This window comes from Bombina bombina, chromosome 5, assembly GCF_027579735.1.
Source record: "Bombina bombina isolate aBomBom1 chromosome 5, aBomBom1.pri, whole genome shotgun sequence".
In the NCBI taxonomy this organism is placed as follows: Eukaryota; Metazoa; Chordata; class Amphibia; order Anura; family Bombinatoridae; genus Bombina; species Bombina bombina.
The window spans coordinates 432,077,035-432,104,677 of NC_069503.1; the positions used below are offsets into that span (position 1 = coordinate 432,077,035).

The window sequence follows — 27,643 nt, forward strand, 5'->3', positions numbered from 1 at the left end:
TACGTGAGGGATATTATGCAATAAGAAGGGCTAACCGGCAATGTAAGTGTTACGTGAGGGATATTATGCTATAAGAAGGGCTAACCGGCAATGTAAGTGTTATGTGAGGGATATTATGCAATAATTCGGGCTAACCGGCAATGTAAGTATTACGTGAGGGATATTATGCTATAAGAAGGGCTAACCGGCAATGTAAGTGTTACGTGAGGGATATTATGCAATAAGAAGGGCTAACCGGTAATGTAAGTGTTATGTGAGGGATATTATACAATAAGAAGGGCTAACCTACAATGTAAGTGTTATGTGAGGGATATTATGCAAAAAGAAGGGCTAACCGGCAATGTAAGTGTTACGTGAGTGATATTATGCAATGAGAAGGGCTAACCGGCAATGTAAGTGTTACGTGAGGGATATTATGCTATACGAAGGGCTAACCGGCAATGTAAGTGTTACGTGAGTGATATTTTGCAATAAGAAGGGCTAACCTGCAATGTAAGTGTTACGTGAGTGATTTTATGAAATAAGAAGGGCTAACCTGCAATGTAAGTGTTATGTGAGGGATATTATGCAATGAGAAGGGCTAACCTGCAATGTAAGTGTTACGTGATGGATATTATGCAATAAGAAGGGTTAACCGGCAATGTAAGTGTTACGTGAGGGATATTATGCAATACGAAGGGTTAACCGGCAATATAAGTGTTACGTCAGTGATATTTTGCAATAAGAAGGGCTAACCGGCAATGTAAGTGTTACGTGATGGATATTATGCAATAAGAAGGGTTAACCGGCAATGTAAGTGTTAAGTGAGGGATATTATGCAATAAGAAGGGCTAACCGACAATGTAAGTGTTACGTGAGGGATATTATGCAATAGGAAGGGTTAACCGGCAATGTAAGTGTTACGTGAGGGATATTATGCAATAAGAAGGGCTATCCGACAATGTAAGTGTTACGTGATGGATATTATGCAATAAGAAGGGTTAACCGGCAATGTAAGTGTTACGTGAGGGATATTATGCAATAAGAAGGGCAAACCGACAATGTAAGTGTTACGTGAGGGATATTATGCAATAGGAAGGGTTAACCTGCAATGTAAGTGTTACGTGAGGGATATTCTGCAATAAGAATGGCTATCCTGCAATGTAAGTGTTACGTGAGGGATATTATGCTGTAAGAAGGGCTAACATGCAATGTAAGTGTTACGTTAGGGATATTATGCAAAAAGAAGGGCTAACCTGCAATGTAAGTGTTACGTGAGGGATATTCTGCAATAAGAAGTGCTAATCTGAAATGTAATTGTTACGTGAGGGATATTCTGCAATAAGAAGGGCTAACCTGCAATGTAAGTGTTACGTGAGGGATATTCTGCAATAAGAAGGGCTAACCGGCAATGTAAGTGTTACGTGATGGATATTATGCAATAGGAAGGGCTAACCGGCAATGTAAGTGTTACGTGAGGGATATTATGCTATAAGAAGGGCTAACCGGCAATGTAAGTGTTATGTGAGGGATATTATGCAATAGGAAGGGCTAACCGGCAATGTAAGTGTTACGTGAGGGATATTCTGCAATAAGAAGGGCTAAACGGCAATGTAAGTGTTACGTGATGGATATTATGAAATAGGAGGAGTAACCGGCAATGTAAGTGTTACGTGAGGGATATTATGCTATAAGAAGGGCTAATCGGCAATGCAAGTGTTACGTGAGGGATATTATGCAATAGGAAGGGCTAACCGGCAATTTAAGTGTTACGTGAGGGATATTATGCAATAGGAAGGGCTAACCGGCAATGTAAGTGTTACGTGAGGGATATTATGCTATAAGAAGGGCTAACCGGCAATGTAAGTGTTACGTGAGTGATATTATGCAATAAGAAGGGCTAACCTGCAATGTAAGTGTTATGTGAGTGATATTATGCAATGAGAAGGGCTAACCTGCAATGTAAGTGTTATGTGAGGGATATTATGCAATAAGAAGAGCTACCCGGCAATGTAAATGTTACGTGAGGGATATTATGCAAAAGGAAGGGCTAACCGGCAATGTAAGTGTTACGTGAGGGATATTATGCAATAGGAAGGGCTAACCGGCAATGTAAGTGTTACGTGAGGGATATTATGCAATAGGAAGGGCTAACCGGCAATGTAAGTGTTACGTGAGGGATATTATGCAATAATAAGAGCTACCCGGCAATGTAAATGTTACGTGAGGGATATTATGCAATAGGAAGGGCTAACCGGCAATGTAAGTGTTACGTGAGGGATATTATGCAATAGGAAGGGCTAACTGGCAATATAAGTGTTACGTGAGGGATATTATGCAATAGGAAGGGCTAACCGGCAATGTAAGTGTTACGTGAGGGATATTATGCAAAAAGAAGGGCTAACCTGCAATGTAAGTGTTACGTGAGGGATATTCTGCTATAAGAAGTGCTAACCTGAAATGTAATTGTTACGTGAGGGATATTCTGCAATAAGAAGGGCTAACCTGCAATGAAAGTGTTACGTGAGGGATATTCTGCAATAAGAAGGGCTAACCGGCAATGTAAGTGTTACGTGATGGATATTATGCAATAGGAAGGGCTAACCGGCAATGTAAGTGTTACGTGAGGGATATTATGCTATAAGAAGGGCTAACCGGCAATGTAAGTGTTATGTGAGGGATATTATGCAATAGGAAGGGCTAACCGGCAATGTAAGTGTTACGTGAGGGATATTCTGCAATAAGAAGGGCTAAACGGCAATGTAAGTGTTACGTGATGGATATTATGAAATAGGAGGAGTAACCGGCAATGTAAGTGTTACGTGAGGGATATTATGCTATAAGAAGGGCTAATCGGCAATGCAAGTGTTACGTGAGGGATATTATGCAATAGGAAGGGCTAACCGGCAATTTAAGTGTTACGTGAGGGATATTATGCAATAAGAAGAGCTACCCGGCAATGTAAATGTTACGTGAGGGATATTATGCATTAGGAAGGGCTAACCGGCAATGTAAGTGTTACGTGAGGGATATTATGCAATAGGAAGGGCTAACCGGCAATGTAAGTGTTACGTGAGGGATATTATGAAATAAGAATAGCTACCCGGCAATGTAAATGTTACGTGAGGGATATTATGCAATAGCAAGGGCTACCCGGCAATATAAGTGTTACGTGAGGGATATTATGCAATAGGAAGGGCTAACCGGCAATGTAAGTGTTACGTGAGGGATATTATGCTATAAGAAGGGCTAACCGGCAATGTAAGTGTTATGTGAGGGATATTATGCAATAGGAAGGGCTAACCGGCAATGTAAGTGTTACGTGAGGGATATTCTGCAATAAGAAGGGCTAAACGGCAATGTAAGTGTTACGTGATGGATATTATGAAATAAGAATAGCTACCCGGCAATGTAAATGTTACGTGAGGGATATTATGCAATAGGAAGGGCTACCCGGCAATATAAGTGTTACGTGAGGGATATTATGCAATAGGAAGGGCTAACTGGCAATATAAGTGTTACGTGAGGGATATTATGCAATAGGAAGGGCTAACCGGCAATGTAAGTGTTACGTGAGGGATATTATGCTATAAGAAGGGCTAACCGGCAATGTAAGTGTTACGTGAGTGATATTATGCAATAAGAAGGGCTAACCTGCAATGTAAGTGTTATGTGAGGGATATTATGCAATGAGAAGGGCTAACCTGCAATGTAAGTGTTACGTGAGGGATATTATGCAATAAGAAGGGCTAACCTGCAATGTAAGTGTTACATGAGGGATATTATGCAATAAGAAGGGCTAACCGGCAATGTAAGTGTTGTGTGAGGGATATTATGCAATAAGAAGGGCTAACCTACAATGTAAGTATTACGTGAGGGATATTATGCAATAAGAAGGGTTAACCGGCAATGTAAGTATTACGTGAGGGATATTATGCAATAGGAAGGGTTAACCTGCAATGTAAGTGTTACGTGAGGGATATTCTGCAATAAGAACTGCTAACCTGCAATGTAAGTGTTATGTGAGGGATATTATGCTATAAGAAGGGCTAACCGGCAATGTAAGTGTTACGTGAGGGATATTATGCAATAAGAAGGGCTAACCTGCAATGTAAGTGTTACGTGAGGGATATTATGCAATAAGAAGGGCTAACCTGCAATGTAAGTGTTACGTGAGGGATATTATGCTATAAGAAGGGCTAACCGGCAATGTAAGTGTTACGTGAGGGATATTATGCGATAAGAAGTGCTAACCTGCAATGTAAGTGTTATGTGAGGGATATTATGCAATAAGAAGGGCTAACCGGCAATGTAAGTGTTATGTGAGGGATATTATGCTATAAGAAGGAATAACCTGCAATGTAAGTGTTACGTGAGGGATATTATGCAATAGGAAGGGCTAACCGGCAATGTAAGTGTTACGTGAGGGATATTATGCTATAAGAAGGGCTAACCGGCAATGTAAGTGTTATGTGAGGGATATTATGCAATAATTCGGGCTAACCGGCAATGTAAGTATTACGTGAGGGATATTATGCTATAAGAAGGGCTAACCGGCAATGTAAGTGTTACGTGAGGGATATTATGCAATAAGAAGGGCTAACCGGTAATGTAAGTGTTATGTGAGGGATATTATACAATAAGAAGGGCTAACCTGCAATGTAAGTGTTATGTGAGGGATATTATGCAATAAGAAGGGCTAACCGGCAATGTAAGTGTTACGTGAGTGATATTATGCAATGAGAAGGGCTAACCGGCAATGTAAGTGTTACGTGAGGGATATTATGCTATACGAAGGGCTAACCGGCAATGTAAGTGTTACGTGAGTGATATTTTGCAATAAGAAGGGCTAACCTGCAATGTAAGTGTTACGTGAGTGATATTATGAAATAAGAAGGGCTAACCTGCAATGTAAGTGTTATGTGAGGGATATTATGCAATGAAAAGGGCTAACCTGCAATGTAAGTGTTACGTGATGGATATTATGCAATAAGAAGGGTTAACTGGCAATGTAAGTGTTACGTGAGGGATATTATGCAATACGAAGGGTTAACCGGCAATATAAGTGTTACGTCAGTGATATTATGCAATAAGAAGGGCTAACCGGCAATGTAAGTGTTACGTGATGGATATTATGCAATAAGAAGGGTTAACCGGCAATGTAAGTGTTAAGTGAGGGATATTATGCAATAAGAAGGGCTAACCGACAATGTAAGTGTTACGTGAGGGATATTATGCAATAGGAAGGGTTAACCGGCAATGTAAGTGTTACGTGAGGGATATTATGCTATAAGAAGGGCTAATCGGCAATGCAAGTGTTACGTGAGGGATATTATGCAATAGGAAGGGCTAACCGGCAATTTAAGTGTTACGTGAGGGATATTATGCAATAAGAAGAGCTACCCGGCAATGTAAATGTTACGTGAGGGATATTATGCATTAGGAAGGGCTAACCGGCAATGTAAGTGTTACGTGAGGGATATTATGCAATAGGAAGGGCTAACCGGCAATGTAAGTGTTACGTGAGGGATATTATGAAATAAGAATAGCTACCCGGCAATGTAAATGTTACGTGAGGGATATTATGCAATAGCAAGGGCTACCCGGCAATATAAGTGTTACGTGAGGGATATTATGCAATAGGAAGGGCTAACCGGCAATGTAAGTGTTACGTGAGGGATATTATGCTATAAGAAGGGCTAACCGGCAATGTAAGTGTTATGTGAGGGATATTATGCAATAGGAAGGGCTAACCGGCAATGTAAGTGTTACGTGAGGGATATTCTGCAATAAGAAGGGCTAAACGGCAATGTAAGTGTTACGTGATGGATATTATGAAATAAGAATAGCTACCCGGCAATGTAAATGTTACGTGAGGGATATTATGCAATAGGAAGGGCTACCCGGCAATATAAGTGTTACGTGAGGGATATTATGCAATAGGAAGGGCTAACTGGCAATATAAGTGTTACGTGAGGGATATTATGCAATAGGAAGGGCTAACCGGCAATGTAAGTGTTACGTGAGGGATATTATGCTATAAGAAGGGCTAACCGGCAATGTAAGTGTTACGTGAGTGATATTATGCAATAAGAAGGGCTAACCTGCAATGTAAGTGTTATGTGAGGGATATTATGCAATGAGAAGGGCTAACCTGCAATGTAAGTGTTACGTGAGGGATATTATGCAATAAGAAGGGCTAACCTGCAATGTAAGTGTTACATGAGGGATATTATGCAATAAGAAGGGCTAACCGGCAATGTAAGTGTTACGTGAGGGATATTATGCAATAGGAAGGGCTAACCTGCAATGTAAGTGTTACGTGAGGGATATTATGAAATAAGAATAGCTAACCGGCAATGTAAATGTTACGTGAGGGATATTATGCAATAGGAAGGGCTACCCAGCAATATAAGTGTTACGTGAGGGATATTATGCAATAGGAAGGGCTAACTGACAATATAAGTGTTACGTGAGGGATATTATGCAATAGGAAGGGCTAACCGGCAATGTAAGTGTTACGTGAGGGATATTATGCTATAAGAAGGGCTAACCGGCAATGTAAGTGTTACGTGAGTGATATTATGCAATAAGAAGGGCTAACCTGCAATGTAAGTGTTATGTGAGGGATATTATGCAATGAGAAGGGCTAACCTGCAATGTAAGTGTTACGTGAGGGATATTATGCAATAAGAAGAGCAACCCGGCAATGTAAATGTTACGTGAGGGATATTATGCAAAAGGAAGGGCTAACCGGCAATGTAAGTGTTACGTGAGGGATATTATGCAATACGAAGGGCTAACCGGCAATGTAAGTGTTACGTGAGGGATATTATGCAATAAGAAGAGCTACCGGCAATGTAAATGTTACGTGAGGGATATTATGCAATAGGAAGGGCTACCCGGCAATGTAAATGTTACGTGAGGGATATTATGCAATAGGAAGGGCTAACCGGCAATGTAAATGTTACGTGAGAGATATTATGCAATAAGAAGAGCTACCCGGCAATGTATATGTTACGTGAGGGATATTATGCAATAGGAAGGGCTACCCGGCAATGTAAGTGTTACGTGAGGGATATTATGCAATAGGAAGGGCTAACTGGCAATATAAGTGTTACGTGAGGGATATTATGCAATTGGAAGGGCTAACCGGCAATGTAAGTGTTACGTGAGGGATATTATGCAATAAGAAGAGCTACCGGCAATGTAAATGTTACGTGAGGGATATTATGCAATAGGAAGGGCTACCCGGCAATGTAAATGTTACGTGAGGGATATTATGCAATAGGAAGGGCTAACCGGCAATGTAAATGTTACGTGAGAGATATTATGCAATAAGAAGAGCTACCCGGCAATGTATATGTTACGTGAGGGATATTATGCAATAGGAAGGGCTACCCGGCAATGTAAGTGTTACGTGAGGGATATTATGCAATAGGAAGGGCTAACTGGCAATATAAGTGTTACGTGAGGGATATTATGCAATAGGAAGGGCTAACCGGCAATGTAAGTGTTACGTGAGGGATATTATGCTATAAGAAGGGCTAACCAGCAATGTAAGTGTTACGTGAGGGATATTATGCAATAGGAAGGGCTAACCGGCAATGCAAGTGTTACGTGAGGGATATTATGCTATAAGAAGGGCTAACCGGCAATGTAAGTGTTACGTGAGGGATATTATGCAATAGGAAGGGTTAACCGGCAATGTAAGTTTTAAGTGAGGGATATTATGCAATAAGAAGGGCTAACCGACAATGTAAGTGTTACGTGAGGGATATTATGCAATAGGAAGGGTTAACCGGCAATGTAAGTTTTACGTGAGGGATATTATGCAATAAGAAGGGCTAACCGACAATGTAAGTGTTACGTGATGGATATTATGCAATAAGAAGGGTTAACCGGCAATGTAAGTGTTACGTGAGGGATATTATGCAATAAGAAGGGCTAACCGACAATGTAAGTGTTACGTGAGGGATATTATGCAATAGGAAGGGCTAACCGGCAATGTAAGTGTTACGTGAGGGATATTATGCAATAAGAAGAGCTACCGGCAATGTAAATGTTACGTGAGGGATATTATGCAATAGGAAGGGCTACCCGGCAATGTAAATGTTACGTGAGGGATATTATGCAATAGGAAGGGCTAACCGGCAATGTAAATGTTACGTGAGAGATATTATGCAATAAGAAGAGCTACCCGGCAATGTATATGTTACGTGAGGGATATTATGCAATAGGAAGGGCTACCCGGCAATGTAAGTGTTACGTGAGGGATATTATGCAATAGGAAGGGCTAACTGGCAATATAAGTGTTACGTGAGGGATATTATGCAATAGGAAGGGCTAACCGGCTATGTAAGTGTTACGTGAGGGATATTATGCTATAAGAAGGGCTAACCGGCAATGTAAGTGTTACGTGAGGGATATTATGCAATAGGAAGGGCTAACCGGCAATGCAAGTGTTACGTGAGGGATATTATGCTATAAGAAGGGCTAACCGGCAATGTAAGTGTTACGTGAGGGATATTATGCAATAGGAAGGGTTAACCGGCAATGTAAGTGTTAAGTGAGGGATATTATGCAATAAGAAGGGCTAACCGACAATGTAAGTGTTACGTGAGGGATATTATGCAATAGGAAGAGTTAACCGGCAATGTAAGTGTTACGTGAGGGATATTATGCAATAAGAAGGGTTAACCGGCAATGTAAGTGTTACGTGAGGGATATTAAGCAATAAGAAGGGCTAACCGACAATGTAAGTGTTACGTGAGGGATATTATGCAATAGGAAGGGTTAACCTGCAATGTAAGTGTTACGTGAGGGATATTCTGCAATAAGAATGGCTATCCTGCAATGTAAGTGTTACGTGAGGGATATAATGCTGTAAGAAGGGCTAAAATGCAATGTAAGTGTTACGTTAGGGATATTATGCAAAAAGAAGGGCTAACCTGCAATGTAAGTGTTACGTGAGGGATATTCTGCAATAAGAAGTGCTAATCTGAAATGTAATTGTTACGTGAGGGATATTCTGCAATAAGAAGGGCTAACCTGCAATGTAAGTGTTACGTGAGGTATATTCTGCAATAAGAAGGGCTAACCGGCAATGTAAGTGTTACGTGATGGATATTATGCAATAGGAAGGGCTAACCGGCAATGTAAGTGTTACGTGAGGGATATTATGCTATAAGAAGGGCTAACCGGCAATGTAAGTGTTATGTGAGGGATATTATGCAATAGGAAGGGCTAACCGGCAATGTAAGTGTTACGTGAGGGATATTCTGCAATAAGAAGGGCTAAACGGCAATGTAAGTGTTACATGATGGATATTATGAAATAGGTGGAGTAACCGGCAATGTAAGTGTTACGTGAGGGATATTATGCTATAAGAAGGGCTTATCGGCAATGCAAGTGTTACGTGAGGGATATTATGCAATAGGAAGGGCTAACCGGCAATTTAAGTGTTACGTGAGGGATATTATGCAATAAGAAGAGCTACCCGGCAATGTAAATGTTACGTGAGGGATATTATGCTATAAGAAGGGCTGATCGGCAATGCAAGTGTTACGTGAGGGATATTATGCAATAGGAAGGGCTAACCGGCAATTTAAGTGTTACGTGAGGGATATTATGCAATAAGAAGAGCTACCCGGCAATGTAAATGTTACGTGAGGGATATTATGCAATAGGAAGGGCTAACCGGCAATGTAAGTGTTACGTGAGGGATATTATGCAATAGGAAGGGCTAACTGGCAATATAAGTGTTACGTGAGGGATATTATGCAATAGGAAGGGCTAACCGGCAATGTAAGTGTTACGTGAGGGATATTATGCAAAAAGAAGGGCTAACCTGCAATGTAAGTGTTACGTGAGGGATATTCTGCTATAAGAAGTGCTAACCGGCAATGTAAGTGTTACGTGATGGATATTATGCAATAGGAAGGGCTAACCGGCAATGTAAGTGTTACGTGAGGGATATTATGCTATAAGAAGGGCTAACCGGCAATGTAAGTGTTATGTGAGGGATATTATGCAATAGGAAGGGCTAACCGGCAATGTAAGTGTTATGTGAGGGATATTCTGCAATAAGAAGGGCTAAATGGCAATGTAAGTGTTACGTGATGGATATTATGAAATAGGAGGAGTAACCGGCAATGTAAGTGTTACGTGAGGGATATTATGCTATAAGAAGGGCTAATCGGCAATGCAAGTGTTACGTGAGGGATATTATGCAATAGGAAGGGCTAACCGGCAATTTAAGTGTTACGTGAGGGATATTATGCAATAAGAAGAGCTACCCGGCAATGTAAATGTTACGTGAGGGATATTATGCAATAGGAAGGGCTAACCGGCAATGTAAGTGTTACGTGAGGGATATTATGCAATAGGAAGGGCTAACCGGCAATGTAAGTGTTACGTGAGGGATATTATGAAATAAGAATAGCTACCCGGCAATGTAAATGTTACGTGAGGGATATTATGCAATAGGAAGGGCTACCCGGCAATATAAGTGTTACGTGAGGGATATTATGCAATAGGAAGGGCTAACTGACAATATAAGTGTTACGTGAGGGATATTATGCAATAGGAAGGGCTAACCGGCAATGTAAGTGTTACGTGAGGGATATTATGCTATAAGAAGGGCTAACCGGCAATGTAAGTGTTACGTGAGTGATATTATGCAATAAGAAGGGCTAACCTGCAATGTAAGTGTTATGTGAGGGATATTATGCAATGAGAAGGGCTAACCTGCAATGTAAGTGTTACGTGAGGGATATTATGCAATAAGAAGAGCAACCCGGCAATGTAAATGTTACGTGAGGGATATTATGCAAAAGGAAGGGCTAACCGGCAATGTAAGTGTTACGTGAGGGATATTATGCAATACGAAGGGCTAACCGGCAATGTAAGTGTTACGTGAGGGATATTATGCAATAGGAAGGGCTAACCGGCAATGTAAGTGTTACGTGAGGGATATTATGCAATAAGAAGAGCTACCCGGCAATGTAAATGTTACGTGAGGGATATTATGCAATAGGAAGGGCTAACCGGCAATGTAAGTGTTACGTGAGGGATATTATGCAATAGGAAGGGCTAACCGGCAATGTAAGTGTTACGTGAGGGATATTATGCAATAAGAAGAGCTACCGGCAATGTAAATTTTACGTGAGGGATATTATGCAATAGGAAGGGCTACCCGGCAATGTAAATGTTACGTGAGGGATATTATGCAATAGGAAGGGCTAACCGGCAATGTAAATGTTACGTGAGAGATATTATGCAATAAGAAGAGCTACCCGGCAATGTATATGTTACGTGAGGGATATTATGCAATAGGAAGGGCTACCCGGCAATGTAAGTGTTACGTGAGGGATATTATGCAATAGGAAGGGCTAACTGGCAATATAAGTGTTACGTGAGGGATATTATGCAATAGGAAGGGCTAACCGGCAATGTAAGTGTTACGTGAGGGATATTATGCTATAAGAAGGGCTAACCGGCAATGTAAGTGTTACGTGAGGGATATTATGCAATAGGAAGGGCTAACCGGCAATGCAAGTGTTACGTGAGGGATATTATGCTATAAGAAGGGCTAACCGGCAATGTAAGTGTTACGTGAGGGGTATTATGCAATAGGAAGGGTTAACCGGCAATGTAAGTGTTAAGTGAGGGATATTATGCAATAAGAAGGGCTAACCGACAATGTAAGTGTTACGTGAGGGATATTATGCAATAGGAAGGGTTAACCGGCAATGTAAGTGTTACGTGAGGGATATTATGCAATAAGAAGGGCTAACCGACAATGTAAGTGTTACGTGATGGATATTATGCAATAAGAAGGGTTAACCGGCAATGTAAGTGTTACGTGAGGGATATTATGCAATAAGAAGGGCTAACCGACAATGTAAGTGTTACGTGAGGGATATTATGCAATAGGAAGGGTTAACCTGCAATGTAAGTGTTACGTGAGGGATATTCTGCAATAAGAATGGCTATCCTGCAATGTAAGTGTTACGTGAGGGATATTATGCTGTAAGAAGGGCTAACATGCAATGTAAGTGTTACGTTAGGGATATTATGCAAAAAGAAGGGCTAACCTGCAATGTAAGTGTTACGTGAGGGATATTCTGCAATAAGAAGTGCTAATCTGAAATGTAATTGTTACGTGAGGGATATTCTGCAATAAGAAGGGCTAACCTGCAATGTAAGTGTTACGTGAGGGATATTCTGCAATAAGAAGGGCTAACCGGCAATGTAAGTGTTACGTGATGGATATTATGCAATAGGAAGGGCTAACCGGCAATGTAAGTGTTACGTGAGGGATATTATGCTATAAGAAGGGCTAACCGGCAATGTAAGTGTTACGTGAGGGATATTATGCAATAGGAAGGGCTAACCGGCAATGTAAGTGTTACGTGAGGGATATTCTGCAATAAGAAGGGCTAAACGGCAATGTAAGTGTTACGTGATGGATATTATGAAATAGGAGGAGTAACCGGCAATGTAAGTGTTACGTGAGGGATATTATGCTATAAGAAGAGCTAATCGGCAATGCAAGTGTTACGTGAGGGATATTATGCAATAGGAAGGGCTAACCGGCAATTTAAGTGTTACGTGAGGGATATTATGCAATAAGAAGAGCTACCCGGCAATGTAAATGTTACGTGAGGGATATTATGCAATAGGAAGGGCTAACCGGCAATGTAAGTGTTACGTGAGGGATATTATGCAATAGGAAGGGCTAACCGGCAATGTAAGTGTTACGTGAGGGATATTATGAAATAAGAATAGCTACCCGGCAATGTAAATGTTACGTGAGGGATATTATGCAATAGGAAGGGCTACCCGGCAATATAAGTGTTACGTGAGGGATATTATGCAATAGGAAGGGCTAACTGGCAATATAAGTGTTACGTGAGGGATATTATGCAATAGGAAGGGCTAACCGGCAATGTAAGTGTTACGTGAGGGATATTATGCTATAAGAAGGGCTAACCGGCAATGTAAGTGTTACGTGAGTGATATTATGCAATAAGAAGGGCTAACCTGCAATGTAAGTGTTATGTGAGGGATATTATGCAATGAGAAGGGCTAACCTGCAATGTAAGTGTTATGTGAGGGATATTATGCAATAAGAAGAGCTACCCGGCAATGTAAATGTTACGTGAGGGATATTATGCAAAAGGAAGGGCTAACCGGCAATGTAAGTGTTACGTGAGGGATATTATGCAATAGGAAGGGCTAACCGGCAATGTAAGTGTTACGTGAGGGATATTATGCAATAGGAAGGGCTAACCGGCAATGTAAGTGTTACGTGAGGGATATTATGCAATAAGAAGAGCTACCCGGCAATGTAAATGTTACGTGAGGGATATTATGCAATAGGAAGGGCTAACCGGCAATGTAAGTGTTACGTGAGGGATATTATGCAATAGGAAGGGCTAACTGGCAATATAAGTGTTACGTGAGGGATATTATGCAATAGGAAGGGCTAACCGGCAATGTAAGTGTTACGTGAGGGATATTATGCAAAAAGAAGGGCTAACCTGCAATGTAAGTGTTACGTGAGGGATATTCTGCTATAAGAAGTGCTAACCTGAAATGTAATTGTTACGTGAGGGATATTCTGCAATAAGAAGGGCTAACCTGCAATGTAAGTGTTACGTGAGGGATATTCTGCAATAAGAAGGGCTAACCGGCAATGTAAGTGTTACGTGATGGATATTATGCAATAGGAAGGGCTAACCGGCAATGTAAGTGTTACGTGAGGGATATTATGCTATAAGAAGGGCTAACCGGCAATGTAAGTGTTATGTGAGGGATATTATGCAATAGGAAGGGCTAACCGGCAATGTAAGTGTTACGTGAGGGATATTCTGCAATAAGAAGGGCTAAACGGCAATGTAAGTGTTACGTGATGGATATTATGAAATAGGAGGAGTAACCGGCAATGAAAGTGTTACGTGAGGGATATTATGCTATAAGAAGGGCTAATCGGCAATGCAAGTGTTACGTGAGGGATATTATGCAATAGGAAGGGCTAAACGGCAATTTAAGTGTTACGTGAGGGATATTATGCAATAAGAAGAGCTACCCGGCAATGTAAATGTTACGTGAGGGATATTATGCAATAGGAAGGGCTAACCGGCAATGTAAGTGTTACGTGAGGGATATTATGCAATAGGAAGGGCTAACCGGCAATGTAAGTGTTACGTGAGGGATATTATGAAATAAGAATAGCTACCCGGCAATGTAAATGTTACGTGAGGGATATTATGCAATAGGAAGGGCTACCCGGCAATGTAAGTGTTACGTGAGGGATATTATGCAATAGGAAGGGCTAACTGGCAATATAAGTGTTACGTGAGGGATATTATGCTATAAGAAGGGCTAACCGGCAATGTAAGTGTTACGTGGGTGATATTATGCAATAAGAAGGGCTAACCTGCAATGTAAGTGTTATGTGAGGGATATTATGCAATGAGAAGGGCTAACCTGCAATGTAAGTGTTACGTGAGGGATATTATGCAATAAGAAGAGCTACCCGGCAATGTAAATGTTACGTGAGGGATATTATGCAAAAGGAAGGGCTAACCGGCAATGTAAGTGTTACGTGAGGGATATTATGCAATACGAAGGGCTAACCGGCAATGTAAGTGTTACGTGAGGGATATTATGCAATAGGAAGGGCTAACCGGCAATGTAAGTGTTACGTGAGGGATATTATGCAATAAGAAGAGCTACCCGGCAATGTAAATGTTACGTGAGGGATATTATGCAATAGGAAGGGCTAACCGGCAATGTAAGTGTTACGTGAGGGATATTATGCAATAGGAAGGGCTAACTGGCAATATAAGTGTTACGTGAGGGATATTATGCAATAGGAAGGGCTAACCGGCAATGTAAGTGTTACGTGAGGGATATTATGCAATAAGAAGAGCTACCGGCAATGTAAATGTTACGTGAGGGATATTATGCAATAGGAAGGGCTACCCTTCAATGTAAATGTTACGTGAGGGATATTATGCAATAGGAAGGGCTAACCGGCAATGTAAATGTTACGTGAGAGATATTATGCAATAAGAAGAGCTACCCGGCAATGTATATGTTACGTGAGGGATATTATGCAATAGGAAGGGCTACCCGGCAATGTAAGTGTTACGTGAGGGATATTATGCAATAGGAAGGGCTAACTGGCAATATAAGTGTTACGTGAGGGATATTATGCAATAGGAAGGGCTAACCGGCAATGTAAGTGTTACGTGAGGGATATTATGCTATAAGAAGGGCTAACCGGCAATGTAAGTGTTACGTGAGGGATATTATGCAATAGGAAGGGCTAACCGGCAATGCAAGTGTTACGTGAGGGATATTATGCTATAAGAAGGGCTAACCGGCAATGTAAGTGTTACGTGAGGGATATTATGCAATGAGAAGGGCTAACCGGCAATGCAAGTGTTACGTGAGGGATATTCTGGAATGTGACATGTCCGTTAGGTGAGGCATAAACGGGAATGTGAGATTTCACGGATCATCTGAGTGTTTCCTATGCAAATGGGTTTTTTAGAAACAAGCATGCGTGGCAAAATGTAACTATGCGCTCTGAATTTTGGAGTTAGTTTGTATGTGGGAAGCTACAAAGAACTTGGGTTCCGGTGCACGCGCTTCTCTGCAATAGCGCATGCGGATTAGAGAAAATAGTTATATTGCATAGAATTGAATAAAATGATTTGATAGGTCACAGGGCGGGTAAAGAGAGTTTTGTAAGCACAACCCTTTTATCTGGGTGTTCCAGTGTCGTCAAGCTTCAACACAAAGAAGCTGATTAAAAAGGTAAAAATAATATATATATTACAAAGAACATAATTATTTAGTGTTCTCCGTTCCTTTACTTGCTAATGCAATATTGCTGATAATGAGCTTTTGTACTTTGAGTGAACTGGTCCTTTAACCTGAGCTCTAAAATCTCGGTAATCGTTCTAGTGTAAATAGCATTTGTGCTCACATGTTCGCATTTACTTTTAATGTGGGATACGGCAGATTTTAACTTGCGTTAAAAACTACCTTGAAAACCCAATGTCACTTGTGTGCAAACAATTGCGCTCCACTCATAATCTAGCCCTATAAGTTTTTTGATCTAGAATGATTATGATAATGTATAAAAATAAGCTATGTCGTATAGCAGGCAGATGTAGAAAAAGCACTTGCTCTCACCAGTTTCTTTTTTAGTAATACTTAGCTGTATGTATATATAGTTGTTTCACAAAACATGACGCCTTGCACATCAAATGAGAACTTTTATAAGGACAAGGAAAGACCTTAATTACAACTGCAACACTTTGGAAACACCTAAATTACCTAAATGTTTAAAGTATTCTCACTGGATAAAATGAATGGTGTCTTGAAGAGGCAGATGATTTTTTTGTGATGCCAGCGGAACTTATTTTATTCCCTGAGGGGTGAACAGTAACAAATCGGACCCCGGATAAATGCCTATGTGAGGAGGGGCCAATGACCTCACTCTAGGCTTAGGGGCGTGGTTCAGTGAGCCGTTGCTCACTTGTTTTCTGCAGCGTTTGAAGGAAGACCTGTGAAGAGAAGCGTTCTCTATTATAGTCACGATGTCGGACATCCAGGCGATCATCAGTACCGTTCAGGAACTGCTGAAGTCGAAGGGCGTCGAGTGGATTCAGAAGAGGCTGGCTGCTGAAGAGGACATCGTTGCGGGAGGTGCGGTCACAGTGGGCGGTGAAGCTTCCGGGCCAGTTCGTAGGTCCCGCCCGCCATAGAGGCTCAGTCCGTCCGGTGGAAGAAGACAGGAGTCCGGGAGCAAGAAGAAGAGATCGGTGAAGGCTCCGGTAGCAGGCAGTGGATCCATCCAATGGGCGCTGCAGGTCGGCATCGTGTCAGAGAAGATGGGAGGAGTTGGCAGCCGTCGGACCGAGACCGGAAACATCAGCGGGCAGGACGAGTCACGGTTGCCTCTTGAGGTGCCAGGAGCAGGTAATCTTTTTTCTCTTCCAGGTACCAGCGGTGTGTCCGGAACCGTTTTAGAGGGGGTTGAGGCGGCTATGGGGACTATAGAGGAGGTTTCAGACGAGGAGGCCTCAGTCTGCGTTTTGGCGCCATTTCAGGAAAAGGTGACAGCCTTTTCAGGCCTGGGAGACTCATCTTATCTGGTTAGAGGTACGGCCTCTGGGCCTGGGGCGCTACATACAGGGGTTAATATGGTCCACAGTGAGGATATTATGAGGGTCAATGAGGATATCAACTTTAGGGAGACGCTAACGGTCACTAGGCCGGGAATCAATTTTGAACATAGGTCCTCAGGAGGCATTAGTCCTGGTTTAGGGGGACCTGGTAGGAAAGCAATGGCAAAAAGAAAACACTGCAATGAGGGATATGGAGCTGCACACATGGAGACTATGTATGCTAGAGTAGGTGAGGTAGCAAGGGGAGAAAATGTTAGTGAAAGCTACAGAACAAGAAGGGGAGTTAGGAAGGCTTACAGAGGTAACATTAGGCTAAGTAATAGTGGTAATAAGGAATGCAGGGGGGCTGCCTCTAGGCAGGTTAATGTGTCTTTTTCCCCAGAACTTTTGCAGGCTAGGTACCCCGCAGCAGGATGGAGCAATGCCACTTTTTCTAAAAGTGTGCAGGAAGATGGCGACTCTTTATGGCTCGAGGAACATTACAGTGATTTCAGTGAGGAGGAGGAGCAGCAAGCGTCTACATCAGGACCAGTGTAAACGGAACAGGTAGGGGGTTTGGATGTTTTAACACAATTGCTTAGGGCTTTAGTTCCTGAGGGTAGTACTCTTAAGGGTAATGTCTTAGAAAATAGGCCTGTTGTAGAAGCTGGGGATAGGGAGTGGTTTGTTAGAGCTAGCCTAGATAGGGGTTTTAAAGACGATAGCTTAGCTGATAATATTAGAGGATTAGCTAACAGGGATTATGCATCCTCTCAGTCTCAGGAGATTCAAGGTGAAAGGAAAAGGCAGGAAGGCAGATCCAGGATACCGATGGCACGGCGTCGGGTAAGATCCCGCTCGCCCATTAATTACAGAAAGAGTCAGGAATCAGGAGAATCTTCAGTGTGGGGAACTCTGGATAGACAGTCAAGGGAAAAAGGGAGATCCAGAAGGTCTAGAACCAGTGAGAAAAGGAGATACAAGGAAAGAGAGTGTCTGAGGCAGGGCAGTGAGTCAGTACGCCTGGACATAAGGAGTGAAACGGTCACATCAAGGGAGACCTCTAAAGTTCCTATTAATGCAGGTGAGAGTAGCAGTGTCGTTTCTTTGCCTAATGTGAGTGTTTCTGATGCTAGGTGTGACGTGATGCTGAAAGGTTTAAAAGAACTGGTTTCTCAGCTGGAAAGTAGTTATCAATCCAGCGTTGGTGGCCCTTCGGGTCCCGTTGGTGTGTGGGTAGCCCAGAATGTGGCTTCTGGGGGTGGTCCCCTGGAGCAAGCTAGTTCTGTGGTGTCCGGTAGCTCAAGTGTGGTCAGTCAGTTTAGGGTATCTAATCAAGCTTTTAGGCGTCCATGTTTGTGTTCGGTTGGCCCTTTGGGCATTCATTTAGCTAAGGATGTTAAAGAAAAGATTTGGAAGCGGAAGTTCATTGAAATATTTTCACTTCTTCCTGTTGATCAAATTTTTGATATTAAGGATGATTCCAAGAGTGAATCGGTGAAAAAAAGAGAATGAGCGCAGGAGGAGGTTTAGGAAATTGCCGAAAACGTTGTCTAATTGGTCAAAAGCTTTTTGCATTTTGGCTAATGTAATTGGAGAAAAGAACCCAGAACTGTTTTTTTCTTTATTTTGCTATCTGGATGAGATTGCTGGCTCCTGCCGTACATATGGCGGCCTAGCCTGGTGGAAATATGATGAGCAGTTCTGTCAGCGGATGTCGGTTCGGCCCGAAATGAGATGGGATGACAGGGACATGGGCATATAGTTGGAGCTCATGACTCCTTTGAGGTCTGGTCAGCGCTTTCGGGGGCCAGGGGGTGGTATCAATGCCCCATCTTCAACATCCTCAGCAGTAGCCTTCAGAAAAGGGCTTTGCTTTCAGTTCAATGAAGGGGTCTGTAAATTTGGGTCAGCTTGTAAATACAAGCATGAATGTTCCTTCTGTGGAGGAATCCATTCAAGTTCCAAGTGCTTTAAGAAAGCTAAATCCTTCTCAAAGGGTGACAGCGTTGTTCAAGGCCAAGACGCCGGTGAGAGTAGGAAGGATTGCTCCTTGGTTAAGATTGTACGGTAGGAGAAGGGGTAAGGCTGTTGATGCGGAGATTCTGTACAAGGGTTTTAGTGACGGTTTTTGTATTCCTTTTATTGAAGGTATCGAATCTGTTTTTGCAGGTAATTTAAAGTCTGCCAGGGATTTTCCTGGCGTGGTGGTGGAAAAAATATAAAAAGAGGTCTCTTTGGGCAGAATGGCGGGTCCTTTTTCAGTCCCTCTGTTTGAGAATTTAAGAGTGTCCCCTTTGGGTGTTGTTCCTAAGATGGTTCCGAATCAGTATAGATTAATTCATCATTTGTCTTTTCCGAAAGAACTTTCGGTAAATGATGGTATTGATCCTGAGTTTTCTGTGGTAAGATATGCTTCTTTTGATAAGGCATTGGACTTGGTAAGGGAAGCTGGTCATAATGCCTTGTTGGCGAAAGTGGATACTGAGTCGGCTTTCAGGCTTTTGCCTGTTCATCCTTCTTGCCATCATTTGTTGGGTTGTTTCGTGGAAGGTTCATATTTTGTGGACTTATGTTTACCTATGGGCTGCTCCATTTCTTGTTTGTTGTTTGAGAAATTTAGTTGTTTCTTGGAATGGGTAGTCAAACAGATTTCAGGGCTATCATTGGTCATCCATTATTTGGATGATTTCCTTTTTGTGGGCCCTTCAAGACAGAATTCGTGTCAAATTCTTTTGAATTCTTTTCTTTCGGTTGCTATGGATTTTGGTATCCCTATAGCTTGTGAAAAAATGGAAGGTCCTTCTTCAGTGATTCGTTTTTTGGGTATTTGCATTGATGCTGTATCTATGGAATGTAAGCTTCCCGAGGATAAGGTTCGGGATTTGGTTTGTTCGATCTATGTGGCTCTTATGAGGAAGAAGCTTTCCTTAAGAGAGATTCAGTCTTTGGTTGGTAAGCTAAACTTTGCCTGTAAGATAATTCCTGTTGGCAGAATTTTCTGCAGAAGGCTGTCATTTGCGACTGTTGGGGTTAAAATTCCTCATTTTAGGATCCGTTTATCGGTTCAAGTTAAGGAAGATTTGCGAGTGTGGAACGCCTTTTTTAAGGATTTCAATGGTAGATCCTTAATTCAGTCTTCCGAGATTTTGAACAGTGAGCTTCATTTATTCACTGATGCTTCGGGGGCACATGGTTTTGGTGCCCTGTTCGGAAGTAAATGGTGTGCTGGTTCATGGCCTGAGTCTTGGGCGGTGTCTGGTTTAACAAAAAATCTTGTCTTTCTGGAGTTATTTCCACTAGTGGTAGCTTTAAAAATTTGTGGTGTTGAATTTGAAAACAGAAAGGTGGTTTTTCATTCGGATAATATAGGGGTTGTTTTTGCTATCAACCGTCTGTCATCCAGTTCTAAACCAGTGATTGGGTTGATCAGAATGTTTGTTTTCGAAAGTCTGAAGCATAATGTGTATTTTAGAGCTGTTCATGTACCTGGAAAGGAGAATTCCAGGTGTTTCAGTGGCAGAGATTCCAGGAAGCAGTACCGAATGCAGAAAGGATCGGTTCTCCTTGCACGGAGGAAATGTGGTATCTGAGTTTCCTAGAATGTTGAGGTTGGTGAGGGGAGCTTTAGCTCCGAGTACTTGGAAAGCCTATTTGACAGTATGGGTTCATTGGCTTAATAAGCTAGTTTTGATGAATAAGGAGGTTAATGATATTGGTTTGCTATTGGATTGGATTGAATGGAGAGAGAAAAAGATGTCTAAATCTATGGTTCATCGTAATATGGCTGCTTTATCTTTTTTGTTTAAGCTTCTGGGTTGGGTTGATTTGTCATAAAAAATTTGCGTTCGCATGGCAGTGAGAAGTTTGGTAAGGGGTAGGGTTTTGGTAGATAAAAGACGGCCTTTGGTTTTCTCTATTTTGGAAAGATTGGTTAAAGCGCTACCTATGGTTTGTTTTTCCCAATTTGAGGTGTTGTTATTGAGAGTGGCATTTTTGCTAGCGTTTTGGGGGCTTTTAGGATATCGGAATTGGTTTCTGCAAATCGATGGAGTCAGGGAGGTTTAGATTATCGGGATGTGGTATTGAATCCCCATGAGGTTCTGTTATGGTTGAAAAAATCGAAAACTGACCAGGTGGGTAAGGGTATTTTGATTAGTTTAAGTGAGATTGGGGATGAGTGCTGCCCAGTTACGGCAGTTAGGGAATTTTTATCTTTTAGGGGTGGTATTGTTGGTAGCCCGCTATTGATTCACGAGGATGGGTCTTCTCTATCTTGTTTTCAGTTTGAATTGGTGATGAAAAAATCTTTAGAGGTGATCGGTGTGGATGGAAGAGATTTTGGCTGCCATTCTTTCAGAATTGGTGCAGAAATGGAAGCAAGCATTTTGGGTTTGAATGATGGTGAGGTGAAGAAGCTTGGGAGGTGGAAATCTGAATGTTTTAAGTTATATGTTAGGCCAGATTTAGTGTGATAGAAAAAAAGGAATGGGATGAGTCCCATTCTAGAATACACTTATAGGACTCATGGTAGGCATAGAGTTCAAATAATACTTGAAATTTTAAATGATCAACAAATAGAATCGCAAGATCTCTAGCGTGAATAAAACATAACTTTTAATTTTTTAACACATAAAAAATGGAGTTAAAATTAAGGGATGTGCAATTTAAAAACAATTGCTCACAATAGGATAATATGTTACAAATATTATGTCTCAAATTGTGATTCAATAGGTTCAGATGTATATAAAATGTGTTATTTATATATGTGAGAAATCTTGGATCTAATACAATGTTAAATCCAAATCACATAATAAACTTCACTTGTATTGGAAGATAATAATACTTATGAACCTAATAGATTGTGAGAGTATAATAATTCCCCTTTGAGAAAGCCGTGAGAACGGCGAAACATGTTAGTGCACTGGTGAGGAGTCAGGGAGCTCCTGTGTATGTTAGGGCTTGCTCAATTTAGGATTCTTTTGATTTAGTTCAATCCTACCGGACACCTCAGATGGTATCCATGATCAGTATAGGACACTATTTGGTATTAATGTGGTATTAATAGCTTTATATAACTTGCGGTCACACGAATTAACAATATACGTTGGGTCTACTACCTTAGCTAATTTACTTCACTCTAAGACTGGCATGCTATGCAATAACGGCCCCAAGGCTCAAGGACACTTATACACCTGAATATACTTTAGGGGTTAATGTAAGGGCCAGGGAATATATTGGCTCATACAGATCTAAAGACTGGTGTTGAAATTAGCCATACTAAGTGTTTATTCTCTGGTGTGCGTGCAGCTAACATTGTTTTTAGATGCAGCTGGCTAAAACTTTGTAGCTAATTTAATAATTCAAGCGAACCTGTAAGCACACACTGCTGGGGTGATGCTGCTGCTTAAATCTTGCAGTTAATCTAAGGATACAAGTGAACCTCTAACCACACACTGTGGCAGTGTCTAATACAGGTCTTAACTGCTGCCGGATAAGATATATTAAGTCGAATGAATCGACTAGACATACATATAATGACAGCTCTGTTGAGACCTTTAATTGTCTTTATTTAATTAGAACTGCACTAAACATCCTTGCGCAAATGTGTAAGGGCTGCACAATTTATTTTGCGCACTAATATTATATTCTTATAAATTACACTTACTCTCATGCAGGATTTAGCAATCCATTATTGACAAACTCACCCAACAATCTAGGGAATTATTAACCCTTCCTAGTATTGACAGAGTATGTGTTAAAACTATTTATATAAGAATGGTATATAAGGGCTAAGATAAATATGATTAAATCTGTGTTGGAGTAACCACATATAATACCAGCCAATTGGGGTATTATCCTGCTAACTCTACCGATTGTAGAAAATATTAGCAAATTCAGCTACGAGTCTTACAAATAACCAGAATGACTGGAGAATACTGAAACATTACAAACTGTATTAATCACATCGACATTGATACCCAAGTGTAATACTGGTTTTAGTACTGGAACGGTGGAGTGGAATTAATCCACGAATTCAGCTACTAGCACCACAGGTGACCTTATTGTGAGGCAAGCTATAAATACCACAGTATGCATAAAATCCATTGATATTTGATACAATTTAGCTGTCAGCCTCACTAATAACTTGATTTCTTGGGAAAATGCTGAAATATCACAGTATGCACTAATCACACTGATATCTGATACCCAAGTATAATTGTATTCTCACTTTGTGAAGAGTGTAGTGGAATGAACCCATAAACTTAGCTACCAGCATCAAAAGTGCCCTTATTGTTAGGCAATCCTGGAATACCCAAGTATGCATAAACGCACTGATATGTGACATCCAAGTATATATTAACATATTGACCACTGCCAATTTTTTGGATACTCAAGTATGCAATACATATACTGATCTATAACTCCTTGTAATGAACTAATCTTATTGATATTAGTTATTTGTACAAATAGTTATTATACTCTCACAATCTATTAGGTTCATAAGTATTATTATCTTCCAATACAAGTGAAGTTTATTATGTGATTTGGATTTAACATTGTATTAGATCCAAGATTTCTCACATATATAAATAACACATTTTATATACATCTGAACCTATTGAATCACAATTTGAGACATAATATTTGTAACATATTAACCTATTGTGAGCAATTGTTTTTAAATTGCACATCCCTTAATTTTAACTCCATTTTTTATGTGTTAAAAAATTAAAAGTTATGTTTTATTCACGCTAGAGATCTTGCGATTCTATTTGTTGATCATTTCAAATTTCAAGTATTATTTGAACTCTATGCCTACCATGAGTGCTATAAGTGTATTCTAGAATGGGACTCATCCCATTCCTTTTTTTGTCTCTAATATTTATCCAATACACAGCACCACTGACCCCAATTTGTATTTCAGCACACAAGCTGCTTAATAAAATGAGGGTATAGTCATAGCGAATAACGTCATACGGTAGTGCCATTGATACCCCCCCTTTTTTTCAAAAACAGATTTAGTGTGATAGCTTTTTGTTTTAGCAGGTCCTCCTCACTGTTGGATCGTGGGCCACTCATATATATACTGAGCAAGAAATGCGGCTTCAGTCAAAGAATCAGGGACTCAACTCAGTTGTTCTGCTGAGCAAGTGTTAATTAAATGGTTTGGTATTAGAGGTATGAAATGGGATCAGATTTTAGGGCAAGTTATTAGTTGGGCTAGGCTTTTTCATCCACATGATATTTTAATTGTTCATGCGGGGGGTAATGACCTAGGTTTTATGGCACAGAAGAGTTTGATTGATATGATAAAGCGTGATGTCATTAGATTTATTAGAGTTATTAGAGTTATTTCCTCGCATCATTATAGTCTGGTCTGACATTGAGTGTAGGTTTTGCTGGAGATCAGCATGGGATGAAAAAAGATTGGATTCATCTAGAAAGAAGGTCAATAGGACGATAACTAGTTTTGTGTCCAGATTGGGTGGTTGTGCTATTCGGCATGTGGAATTTGAAGGCGAATCTTGTAGATGCTTCTTCTTAAAAGACGGTGTGCACCTTAATGAAATTGGACTCCATCTCTTTAACTTTAATATTAGCGAAGGAGTGAAAAAAGCCTTAGCCCTGTGGGTTGGTGCTCGAATGTAATTCGAGCAGTGGCGGGGTGCTAGCCTGAAAGTTTAAATAATTATTGTGGGTACCTCCTCATGTATGGGGAGAGGTTATGGCTGGGGGCGTGCCTGGCGGACAGCCAGTGGAAAGCACGTTATGTGGTTTAGGGCAAGCACCTTTAAGTGAAGTATGGTTAATTTTAATAAAGTTTAACTTCATTTAATTTAAATAATAAATGCGGGCTGCGGCCTTTTTTCACCCATTACTGTGTCCGTGTCTTTTGTTTATTTATTTATTTTATTATATGGTACAATGCCTAGATGTGTGGTCAGATGGATGCTGCTCCATTGATTGTAATGGAGAGAAACTCACAACTTGATGAACCGCAGGTACAACATTTTTATGAATTCCATAATGTTGAAGTTGCAATGTGTTTTTATTAAACCTACCATTGAGCACATTTAATAGTTGGAAACTGAAAAATAAGTAAGAGGAGAGAACAAAAACGCTTAAAGGGGCATAATACTCATATGCTAAATCACTTGAAACTGATGTAGTATAACTGTAAAAAGCTGACAGGAAAATATCACCTGAGCATCTCTATGTAAAAAAGGAAGATATTTTACCTCACAATTTCCTCATCTCAGCAGAGTAAGTTCTGTGTAAAAAGTTATACTCAGCTGCAGGTAAAAAAAAATAAAAAATGAAGAAATGAACAGCAGCCAATCAGCATCAACAGTGCTGAGGTCATGAACTCTTTTACTGTGATCTCGTGAGATTTCACTTAACTCTCAAGAGATTTCATTGTAAACTTCCTTACACTGAATAGGGAAATAAGATGAGTGTGTACAAAAGCTCGCTGCTTCTGCTGTCCCTGGACAGACATATTTTATATGCTGCTTATAAGTCCTTTACAATGGGATGTGGCTACTGAGGAATTTTTGAGGTAAAATGTCTTTCTTTTTTACATAGAGATGTTCAGGTGATATTTTCTTGTCAGCTTTTTACAGCTATACTGCATCACTTTCAAGTGTTTCAACATTTGGGTATCATGGCCCTTCAACTCTAGATTAACAAGTACCTGCTTAATGTTGCATAGAGACCTTAAAAAGCAAAAAATAATTCTTCAAGACCTGCTTAAACTTTTCCTGGGGAACACTTAGCATTTGAAATATAATTTGCAGGACAATTTTGAGAACCATTCTTTAAAATGCAAAATTAATTAGGAAATTATTTATACATTTAAAGGGCCATTATAGTAAAAATGGACATACTCGAATCAGAGATCCAATCAGCAGCACTAGTTCCACATCTGAGTCATGTGACAAGCGCTGCTGATTGGATCAGCTGCATTTTCTGCTCAGGACCAGCAGTGCTTTGCAAGTCCAAAACAATATTTCTACTGTGTGTTTAAGCCCTTTACTGGGGTTAAAGACACAGAAGTCTATGGTCGATACTATAGTCTTAAAACCACATATTCTAACGTATTAATTATTATGACCCTTTAAGCATTTTGATAATTAAGTTGATCTAAAAAACATAAAAGAGACAGATGCGCCACATGGCCCAATATTGTTTGTTCAACAGAGTAAATGTGATCTATTGGTGCCAATATAAACTCACAATTTAGGAAGCACTCCAATTAGTGCAACAGAAGCAGTCTGGGATCAATCACAGTCACCCAGCAGACCGTCCTCTTGGGCAGAGTAGTGTGTTTCTGTGATGGAGATACAAGCAGACACAGAGGTAAGCCTGACGAAACAGCCTGTGTGCTGAGAAACGCGTCGCTTGTTTTTACTGTATTACCAAGAAAAGTTTTTACCTTTTATATGAACACTTGCTATTGTGTATCAATTGGACCTATTTTTGGTCTCCTGGAATAATTGCTGATTGCCTGCTGTGAGAACTTGCCATAGTCTGTTGGGTGACTGTATTGATCCCTTCCTGCTTGATTAGCATCAATGAAGATGCTTCACCAAATGGGAGTATATTTTCAAATATATACAACATCACCTTCTAGTTCAAAACTGTACTAGGCCATATAGGCACCTCTGTGTCTGCTTGTATCTCCACTACTCTGCTCAAGAGGACGGTCTGCTGGGTGACTGTGATTGATCCCAGACTGCTTCTGTTGCACTAATTGGAGTGCTTCCTAAATTGTGACTTTATATTGGCACCAATAGATCACATTTACTCTGTTGAACAAACAATATTGGGCCATGTGGCGCATCTGTCTCTTTTATGTTTTTTAGATCATCTTCTTAGGATCCTGGCCGGATTCTCTACAGATTGCTGCCTTGATACTATCTATCTACATCTCAGTGACTTTTTATGAATTATACTTGATACTATCTATCTACATCTCAGTGACTTTTTTTTGAATCATTTGAATTGCTCTTACCACTTGTATTAATTGCTTTAAATTTGTTGCACTAATGTTTTAAATTTGTTGCACCAATCAATTATTTATTTATTTTTATTGTTGGTTTAATATTTACATTTTTGTGACCACTTCATATATTTTTTTATATTACCCAATCTTTAATACTTATTTTCTGATTGTTATGATCTGACCATTTGCAAATTGTACTCAATATAATTAATTCAACATAATTAATTCACCTTATAGTTAACTTTAAGAATCTAGGGCGCCCCCTATCTTACAGAAGAAGGTTGATAATTAAGTTACCTTTATTAATATATAAAGTAACTATAATTTACAATTTTTTCTTCTGTGTGACAAATTAAATAATTTAAGTGCTAACAGCTACCATACCTACCTTAGATCCATCTTTTCCATCAATACCATTTCTGCCCCTAGATCCCTGTAAAAAATAAATAAATACATTTTATGA

At 40.3% G+C, this 27,643-nt stretch overlaps 1 protein-coding gene across 3 annotated transcripts in view; it reads right to left on the reverse strand.

Moving 5' to 3' along the window:
- LOC128660438 (collagen alpha-1(VI) chain-like) overlaps positions 1–27,643 on the reverse strand; it is a 303,740-nt gene that overhangs the window by 118,569 nt on the left and 157,528 nt on the right. For all 3 annotated transcript variants that reach the window (XR_008402529.1, XM_053714284.1, XM_053714285.1), the window contains one exon: positions 27,569–27,613. Coding sequence is in view for 2 of the 3 variants with exons in the window: in XM_053714284.1 (XP_053570259.1) it covers positions 27,569–27,613 (45 nt within the window). In the remaining variant the exon portion in view is untranslated. The remainder of the gene's footprint in view (positions 1–27,568; positions 27,614–27,643) is intronic.